Below are 11,045 nucleotides of genomic sequence, written 5' to 3' on the forward strand. Positions count from 1 at the left end.
GCTTTGACACAACTTTATTTAATACTGTTTCTAAAAAAGAATTACATATTAGGTTTAATTATGTACTACAAACCTCCATGCATCACATCACTAGGCTTAAAATGGTTCAATTCTGTGAAGCAGAGACAAAAAAAAAAAGCATAGGGCATAAAAATCCTTCATTCGTAAAGATAATGGAAGAAACAGTTTTAAAGGAAGCTGCATTACAAAATTTGGATCATTGTCAGACCTATATAACTTAAAAATGCAATATGAAGAGTAACAAAAGAGATTTGGCTGAAATAACCAGGCAGTACTTAACCCCTTCTGCATATTTCATATTAAAGAAAACTGGAAAGGAGATATTCACCATGCTAAGTTTTTAAGCAATAGTTTATACTACCTTGTGTAGGAAAACAATAATCAACAGGAAGATTTGGAACTCATCAGTGATCTCATAATATGCTTTTACAAAAGCTGGTATCTTCAAGCACATGAAGCAATTTATGCTAATGCTTCTGATCTTGATGTAATCACTCAGATAAGAGAGCGTAAGAAAATTTTCTCTGAGGCAATTAACACTGTGTTAGCATCTTTAAAAGCATACATGTTATATTGATATAACAATTGTTCTTTTAGCTCTTTTACATAAAAAAATTTTAATGGATAAAAAAGCAGCCATTACAGATGCTTTGCATTCCTTCTAAATGCCAGACTCAGATTTTTTCAATATAGAAGCAAAGATCCAATAGATACAACTGTCATTACTAAAATGAAAGTACCAAACCTTGCTTTTTTGGTTAATGAGTCTTTTTTTTAATTTTTTCAATGACAAGTTTAGATGATCAGAGAGGGAGAAACTGGTTGTCACTTCCACCACATTATTGGCACACCCAGTCCTTGTTTCAGAATTTAGAAAAAATTTGCCAAAACTTTAATTGTTGTAAGCGATCATTCTGAACAAGCTATTGGAATGATGACTTTATGCAAAAAATATGAAAATGAAGATAAGAAGCAAAACTTTTATCTGTAAACACTGTTCAAAAAGTGGAAGAAAAAATAATATTACAAGAAAAAAAAAACTCAGATGTTACTCTTTAAACTAAAAAAAAAACAAAGTACTCACTTACAAAATGCTGAGTACCCACTGTTAAAATAGTTTTACAAAAATACATAAATTAAAATCAAAACATGATAAAAAGTATATAAGAACTTACTTTTGACATTTAGAGACAAGTGCATAAAGAGAAGCATCAGTTAAAGCATTACAGAAGCTTAATCTTAATGATTGCAATGTATTTGAACAAAAAGTCGAAATTGAGATAACACTACAATTGAAATTTAAAATATTTAATACAAACATAATGATTAAAATAAATATATAAACATAATATAAAAAATAATATACATATCATTTTTTATATTATGTTTATATTATATTATATATATATATTTATATATATATATATATATATATATATATATATATATATATATATATATATATATATATATGATTTAAAGATAACATATATATATATATATATATATATATATATATATATATATATATATATATATATATATATATATATATATATATATAATTTTAAGTTGATAAACATGATATATATATTTGTTTTAAGTTGATAAACATGATATATATATTCAACGATAAAAGACAATCCAATGGGATTGTCTTTTATGGTTGTTTTAGCTGAATCTTTTTTACAATACCATGAGAAAAAGGGAATAAAAATGGCAATGACAATGATTCCTTCAATTGATATTAAATCCTTTTATAGATATGTAGACGATACCCACGCTTGGTTTTTTAACTTAAAGCAAGTAGAACAGTTCCAAACAACATCCTTCTTTAAAATATACTATTGAAGTTGAAAACAAAATAAGATACTTAACTTTTTGGGAATAACTGTTATTAATAATACACAAGAAAAATATGAGTTCAAGGTTTACAGGAAAGATGCTATAACCAATATCCAAATCAAACCTCATTCTAACCACGATCCCAAAATTTTAAAAGCAATATTCAACTGATACATACATACACAGAGCATACTCAATATGCAGCGAAAACCATTTAAAAGATGAGATAAATTTTTTAATTCAAGTGTTTACTGAGAATGGGTACAATGAAAAAATGCTTAAAGATATTTCTTATCAGGTTCGAAAAAAACGTTTAGCAAATAAAAATGAAATTCTATCAAACTTTAATAACCTTCCTACAATCACTTTACCATGGATATCAATAATATCTCCCAGACTTAGAAGAATATTCAGAAAAGCTGATTACAGGACTGTTTTTAAATCAAATGCTAACCTAAAAATGCTATTAATGTCTAAAAAAAATCAAAATTACCACGCAACAGCCAACCAGAAACCTAAAACTAAAACTTCAAATTCGAACAAAAGTTCAAAACACCAAAAATTTTTGACTGAAGGCAAGTTAAACCAGTCTGCATTAGCTTTGCATAAAGTAAATTGCAATGAGGATATGAAATGGGATAAAGTAGAAACACTTAAAGTCGAGGATAAAAAATTTGAAAGAAAAGTCTGCGAAGCCTTGGAGATGTACGGTGGTATGAATTTGGACAATGGACAATATAATAAAACAAATTTTTGGACTTCATTTTTTTCATACTTAAGTAAAAGAAGCCATTATAAAAGTGACTTCAAAATTTAAAACTTTTGTTGTTATTTAATAGTCACAATTTTTGTAATTATATTATATGCTGATGATACCGGTGCCTATAATCTGGCAAAAATTTCAAATAAGTTATTTAGTATTGAGAGAACTCGTAATTTTAACTTGGATTTACAAATGTCTAAACTTAAATATTGTATATATTTATATATTATTATTATATATTATTTAACTTATAATATAACTTATATATGTAAATTTAATTGATATTTAAACTTTTACATACTAGTTATACTTACATATATAAATATAAATACTTTATACATATAACTTTTCATGCTTAACACTTAAATTTATATATGATATATAAATTTAATATAACATGAGTTATGTAAATTATTAATAATTAAAAGTAAATAAGTATTTACTATTTAAAAAAAGAAAAATATAAAATGTAATTTTTTAAATATATAAGTATGCAGGTATATAAATAATTAAATCAAAAAGAAATAGTTAAATATAAAACATGTAATAAAGTAATGTACTTTTGGTTTTTGCATTTTTTTTTTAGACCTACCTAAAAATGGTACGAAATTATATTTGCAAGTCACAATGTGGAAAAGTGTCAGAAGAAATAATGCTATTGGCAGTGATACAAGTTACAAAATATAAAAGATCAATTAGAGCAGTTAGTAGAGAATTTAATGTACCATGTAAGACTCTAGAAAGATATTGCATATCCAAAAGATTGTCATTTACACCTAATGCTTTGGTTTAAACTGAAGTAGAACTTGATTGCCAAGTGATTCTTTCAAACTCTATCAATGATAACACACTTGAGTTTGATGTTACTGCAACAGTACATAAGCCTAATGCAGAACATACGCCTGATAACGCAGCTATAGGAAGAGATTTACTATTATTACTAGCAAAAAGAGGAGCATTAGTGACTAAGGCTTTGGCAGTTAGTGCAATTGACAATAACATACCTCCATATTTTATCTTTCCCAGAGTTAATTTTAAACCTCACTTTATTCATGATAGACCAATAGGATGTAATGGATCAGCACATTCTTCAGGATAGATGACAGAGACAAATTTTCTTAAATACATCAAAAAATTTTCTATCCATGCACGTTGTTCCAATGATCCCCCTTGTCTGGTATTGATTGACAACCACAGCTCTCATCTTGATGCAGCAGTACTTGATTTTTGTAAAGAAAATGGTATCACACTTATATCTTTTCCAGCACACTGTAGTCATAAATTACAACCATTAGATAGAAGTGTTTATGGTCCTTTTAAAAAGTTTGTGAACTCAGCATGTGATGCACGGGTTACTGTAAACAAACAATCTATGACTATCTATAAAATACCTGATATAATTAGTGGTCTCTAAGCAACAGGTATTTATCCATTTAACAGAGATATTTTTTCAGAAAGTGATTTTTTGCCATCATATTTAACAGATAGACCAGACCCTAGCACTAAAATGGATTTTATCATCTGTGGGTTTTAGCATTACTAAACAAACACCTAGAAACGAAGTTTCAGCTGTGGATTGTAAACAAACACCTAGCAACAAAGTGTCATCTGTGGATTGTAAATAAAAAAAATTCAAAAAATTTAATTCAAATGAATCAAAATCTAAGAAAGGAAATTTTCCAGATTTAGACAGCACATCAGGTGCTACTCCAAACTCTTTACTTATACCATCTCCTGAAGAAGTGAGGCCTTTTGAAAAAGCTCAGCCTAGAAAAAACAATGTACATAAGCTCAGAAATTGGAAACGAATTTCTGCTATATTAACTGATACACCGTTAAAAAAAGCCTTGGAACAAAAACAGAAAGCAAAAGAAAAAAAAACAGAAGGGCTCAAAAAATAAAAAACGATTTTCTATCAAAGAAGCCGATCCAAGTAACTCTAAAACAAGCAAGATTTTTGTTAGTCAACCTGTAAAAGAAAAATGCAACAAGAAAAACAAAGGTGATAATGAGGATGATGTCTTGTGTCTTTGTTGCTTCAAACCGTTCTCAAACAGTCTTCCAGGTGCTGTGTGGATACAGTGTTTAAGCTGTCAGTGTTGGACCCATGTGAGCTGTGTAAAAAAAGATACAAAGGGGTTAGATTATAAATGTTCATACTATTGTTAAATAAAATGTTATTGTTATATTTTGGTTTTATTTCATTTTTTTGTAGTTTATTGTTTTTAAGTTGTTTCAATGTTTCATCAATTTTGTTTCATCAAGTTAAAAAAGTTGTTTTTGCTCAATGAGCGTTTTCCCACCTCTGCCATAAGTTGTATGTGGGCCATCCTGCCCCAATCCTTGGGCCAACCTACCCTAATAACAGGGTAGGTTGGCCCACCTGACATGACCTAACAAAAACTGTTTTAAATGTATTGAAAAGCTATTATGGACTTTTATTAATGTTTTTTCCGGATTGTCTAGGGACTAGTCAACCCTTTTCCAAAAATAAATAAAATAACAAAAAGCTAAAAAGTTACACATCAAGGAAAAAAAAGCAGGTTAACGTACCATGGTCTCCCCTACATTATTTTTTTGTAAAAAAAATGTACTCTTAATAAACATCGAGACGCTCAAAAGCAATTACAAAACTTTTACTATTTGCAAGCATGGTTTGGTTTTTTAATCTTTGGGCTTGTGGTTGTCAAGCAAGAGCTTGTTTTCATGAGGGCACTTTACGTACCTTTGTATGATATTATGTAAAGTTTTTCATAAAAACAATGCAAGCATTCGATTGTTATGTTGCTGTAGGCGGGGACTTGTTTAATTATTTAGTTTAGCGAAGAGAACATCAGAGTCATTAAACATTGCAGAAAGTCTTTGCTATTTTTTAACAATGAAACATGAGCTATAAGATATACGTAAGTCTTCTTTTCCTGAAGATTTCCTTTTAGATTTTTTTTTTCAGATCTCTCAGCACTCTTTTAAAGCTAATATCAGAACAGCAGAGACAACCATGCCTTTTTTCCATATGTATTTTCAAAAACATAATGTCGACACATTTAATTTCTTTTGTTCTTTTTCTATCAATTGCTATTTCGTCAATCATGATTTGAGAAAAAGGTCTCTCTATCGTTGATTGTTCAAGGTGTCAACCTGTTTTGAAGGGGTTACAGCTTTTTATATTTCATTATTAGAGTTTCAACTTCTTTCCTAAAATTAATAATAATTAGACTGTAAAATGCATTGTATGCTATGAGTTTTGTGTCCTCCAAGTTCCCAGGAGCCTTCAGCTAAGATATAATGCAAAAGTTCTCTTAATTTGGTGTAAATGTATATATATTTAGTTAAACCAAAAACGAGATTAAACTACATGATTTTTACTACTAAAAGTTTCTTTTAGTAGGAAACTTTTAGTAGTAAAAATCATGTAGTTATTTTTATTTAACCTCGTCAAAAAATCAATTATATATGTATATATATATTATATATATATATATATATATATATATATATATATATATATATATATATATATATATATATATTTAAACAACTTTAAAAAGTATTCTACACAATAGAGTGCTCAATGTTCTTAAAAGAACAGAGCAATTATATATTAGTAGAAAATCACTTAACAAAAATTTTTCTATTTAACACTGTGTTTCATCAACAAAGATTTTCTGATGAATCTTTGTTGATGAAACACAGTGTTAAATGGAAAAAAATTTTGTTAAGTGATTTTCTACTAATATATATATATATATATATATATATATATATATATATATATATATATATATATATATATACACAAAAATAACATAAGAAAAAAATGCATCTTTTCATTTTCTGTTCTTTTTTCTAAAAACGTTCAAAAAAGGTTCAAAAAATAAGTTCTAAACTTATTGTGGTTATACCTTATAGTATAACCACAATAAGTTTAGTTATACCTTATGGTATAACCATTATGGTATATAGTCCTACTTTTTGAGCATCAAAATATATATTTTTACATGATTGTTCCTTTTAAACACCAAAAAGTATATTTTATATTTGGGCGTACCTTTTTTAACACTTTTTGAAATTTAAAATTTAAACAGCTTAATAATAGCTGCAAATTTTTTCTTAACAAAAACTTGATTTTGAAAATCTATTTGAAATGCAGAAAAATGTTCCTCATTTACTTGACACAAACAAAACATGCATAAATCTTTAATAAAATTCAGACAAATGTTGCAAACAGTTTTTTAAATATTATAATTTGTTACCAGAGGGTTTTTCATTACAAGTTTTTTTATTTTTCATTACCCTTTGATTGCCCTTAAAAGTCTTCATATAATCTCAATTTGCAGCTTTCAATGTTAGCAATGTTAACAACAATGTTTTCAATGTGATTTTTACTTGGACAGTGGAGTGTCATTTTCAACCCAAAAAATTGGACACCAACCATTATAATAACAGTTTTCTTATCAAGAAAGTTCTTAAATTTTTATAAGTGAAGAGGAGATAACAATTTCACTTACATTCTGTTCACAAATATGATACTCAAGTGATGGAATTATGTTGATAATTTTCCCAAGTGGGTACTTTTTGAATTCCTCTGCTAGTGATGCAAAATTTATTTAAACTCTTTTCTCATCCATTGACCCACTACTATAACAATGTAAGTAATTTCTGATGTGACCCTACATTTTAAACTTTTAGGTAATGCTTATTTAAAATTTACATTGCATCATAATTCTAAGGAAAAGAAATACTTTCAGATAATTCAAGGATGATGTTAATGAGTTTGAGATTAAATGCTTGAGAAGTTTAACTTCAACTGATTGAGTTAAAGGAGTTGGAAAAGTGTTTACAGATTGATAGATAGGCCAGTACAATAAACATCTTTTTTAAAAAGGTTTCTGACACTCTTAAACTGGCATTTTTGGCTTCACCTCATAATCTTCCTAGTGTACAAGAAACAATTCTGTTAGCAACATTTCGATTCTTTGAAGTAATTAAGAAATGGAGACTATGAACAGTTGTTTTTTCTTTGCAAGGATGATGAATACCAGGACCAACTATTTGACCAACTATTTGAACTATTTTTTTTAATGGATAATATTTTATTTTTTTAATGGATAATATTTTTCTATTATATTTTCAATTTTTTTTGTTGGTAAATTCAGAAAAATTAAAATTGTTGCTACTTCAACTGCACTGCTATAGTAAATAATAACATGCAGTTGCTTTCTTTCCAACTTTTTAACTTGTTTAAATTTAAATAGGAAGTTTCTACAGTTCTACTGTAAGCCTTGCCTTTATGTTTGAAACTTTGTTTGTCTTGTAACCTCCACATATTCCTATCTTTCATTAAGTTAATGATCTCTCTAAAGACATATTTTATCTCTATCGACACAAAGGAAATCTCCAAAATCTCCTTCAAAATATTTTGAATGAAGTTTTGCACTGTGTTTTTGAAACGAAACATTTTTTTTAGTATTTTCATGTCATATTATTTTAATTTGATAAACTAATATTTTACCAAATTATCTAATTTAAATAAATTATCATAATTCGACATTGTTTATTGAAACTAACTTGTTTGAATTTTGACATATTTTGTACCAATCTTATTTTTGATGTATTTTGCGCTAATCTTATTTTTGATGTATTTTGTGCCATCACATCAAATTTCATTAAAATTTTGTCACTCAAAAGGTACAGCTGTATAAATTTTAGCACCCCTCATTTTTTTTTACCTTTTTTAAAACCACTAACCTATAGCACTTTAGCTGATTTTTTTAACCATTCCTTGTGTCAATCTACTGGAAAGAGTAGTTAAAAAAAATTTGAAGTAAAAATAACTTCAACTGAAAACCTCTTAAAAAGCAATGAGCAGTACGTTTGTAGTTGCAAACTTGATATTGCTAAATAAAATTAAAAAAAAGGTTCTTAAAATTGAATAATTTTTTTGTTTAATGTTAGAGAATTTAACAGGATATTACATAATGTTAGAGTATTTAACAGGATATTACATAATGTTAGAGTATTTAACAGGATATTAAATAATGTTAGAGTATTTAACAGGGTACCTTCTTCCTGTGACTTTAGTTGAGCTTAAGTCGAGAGACTGTAATTTAGTGCAACCTTTAACCAATGAACGAACTCCTTTATCAGTTATTTTTCCACAACCACATGCATCTAGATTTCTAAAAATAAAAATTATAAAATTTAAAAAATTTTAATTTATATGATATTATGCTTTAGGTATGTTAATACTGACCAACCAATATTTGATCATATAACTCTGATATAAAATTTAAAACTTCATGCCTATTATGCATAAATCCATTAAAAATACAAAATAAAAACCAATTAAAAAATGAGTTCTGACACCAAATTGGGAACTTTGCAAAAAAGGAACTTTTTTCTATGCCTACAATTAGATTTTATTTCACAGATATTATTTTTACAATATGGATCTAGATTTTATTAATAGTGTGAGCATGATGATTGGAGTTTACATCAGCTAGGTATGCAATAATTTATTGTTAAACACTGGTTTAATAAAGAGTAGTAACTTATTTTTATTTTGTTTCTGTTGAAAATTTTAATGGTATATTTTAGCTAAATGAAATGAGTGGAGGTTTTAAGCAAAATATTATTTACAGTTCTTGGTAAGAAATAAATTTATTTTAGAATAGAAAGTTTGAAATAAAAAAACTTAAAAAAAAAATGCTTTTTACACTAATTGGTATAGATTTTTAGAAAATTCTTTGCTCAACAAATTTTAAGCAATCTTAATTGAATTTATTGTGAAATTGTTTTAAAATAATGAGAAGGCAGTTTGAATCAGTATGAATTTAAAAAAATTTCCAGGTTACTGAAATAATCTTAAAATTTCTGGGTTACTGGAATTATGTTGGAAAGTGTGGTTGTTGTGATTCAATGTGATGACACAATTTACAACTTTCATGTTCTGTTAATGTAAGAAGATTGTTTCTTTCAAAAAAAACTAACAACTTTTTAGTTTTTGTCTGTTTGGAAACTGCTCACTTACTTTAAAAATCAATAAACTATTATTATGGTATAATCCAAAATCATTTTTGTTATAAATTGTATAACCTGAAACAAAAGTAAAATTCCCACAAGTTCGCATACTTCTGCACCATTGAAAGCTCTCATTAAAACGTCAAACAACCTGCTTGATTTTAATTACTCTAAACGTGATTAAATAGCAATGACATTCTTGTCTGATAAATTAACAACTTAGGCTAAGAATCAATAGCCAGTGTTCAGCCAGTACTCAACTAAAGTTAAAATTTTTTTCCCTTATGGAAGGGTAGAGATCAACAATATCAACTATTAAAAAAGGAAATAAATGATATTGGTAGAATCAGCAAAACCATACCATTTAGTAAAAATAGTGAAATTGAATGGTAAAAGCCAATAAAATTTTACTTTATAATTAACTAAAAAACAACATAATGAAAAGTGAATTGAAAAAGTATATGAAAAAGTATTAGAGTTGGCTGAAGAAAGAAAACTTAAAAAACCTTGTTGTAAAATTTATGTAAATTTAATGAATTACACATGTAAATTTAGACAAATTAAAAGGACTTTTGCCATTTAAATTAAGAAAAAAAAGGTACACGGAAAAGTATTGCAGTTTAAAAATAAATGTTTTAAGCAACCATGCAACAATTGATACATGTAAAATAAATTTTATACATACATTAACTATCATTTCTTAAAGTGATTTAATATTGTTTTAAAATAACTAATGTTATATACTTAAATGAACTACATGACAATATAAATAAAAACTATTGAACCAAAACTTTCACTAAACTCAAAAGGACAGCAAACTTTCAAAGTAAACAAAAGAAAACATCAAATATAGTCTTTCAAATATAAATCAAATATCAAATATTTAATAATATCAATGAATATTAATATAATGTCAAATCAAAATATAATATAAAATATTTATTAGTAAAATAATATTTCAACTAATATTTAATGTTTAATATTTCCACTCCAAAATATGTTTATTAAAATTATCACTTTTAACAGCAAAAGACGCATCATTAAAGAAAAGTTGAATACTAGGAGTTTAGAGTGTTATGATGTGAAACATGGAAAGTTGACCCAACAACCATTTTAGTTGGATGTGTGGTGTGACTCTAAAAGATAAGAAATGAAACAATAATCTTAGACAGAGATGTGGAATAGTGAGTGTATCTAATAGGGTAAATTAATAAAAGTTAAATCTTTAAAGATGTAGAGCTTAAAGACCCGGATAATTTGGTATCAGCATATAGAGAGTTCAGGAGAAAAGGGAAGAGTTAGAATTAGGAAAACATAGAGAGAGTGAGTTACAGATAATATTAAAAAAAAAGCTTTAACTATAGAAGTTACTTAATATCATGTATATTCAAGAAAC

General features: G+C 26.9%; 2 protein-coding genes across 2 annotated transcripts in view; both read right to left on the reverse strand.

Annotated features, from left to right (window-relative positions):
• LOC136080787 (multiple coagulation factor deficiency protein 2 homolog) overlaps positions 1–11,045 on the reverse strand; it is a 119,715-nt gene that overhangs the window by 55,249 nt on the left and 53,421 nt on the right. The gene's annotated exons all lie outside the window — the stretch shown is intronic.
• Positions 1–11,045, reverse strand: part of LOC101239184 (F-box/LRR-repeat protein 7) — a 66,772-nt gene that overhangs the window by 2,562 nt on the left and 53,165 nt on the right. The window contains exons 12-13 of the mRNA XM_065797917.1: positions 8,692–8,808; positions 1,197–1,307 (exon numbers count right to left, since the gene is read on the reverse strand). Of these exons, the coding sequence (XP_065653989.1) occupies positions 1,197–1,307; positions 8,692–8,808 (228 nt within the window). The remainder of the gene's footprint in view (positions 1–1,196; positions 1,308–8,691; positions 8,809–11,045) is intronic.

This window comes from Hydra vulgaris, chromosome 05 (genome assembly GCF_038396675.1).
Source record: "Hydra vulgaris chromosome 05, alternate assembly HydraT2T_AEP".
In the NCBI taxonomy this organism is placed as follows: Eukaryota; Metazoa; Cnidaria; class Hydrozoa; order Anthoathecata; family Hydridae; genus Hydra; species Hydra vulgaris.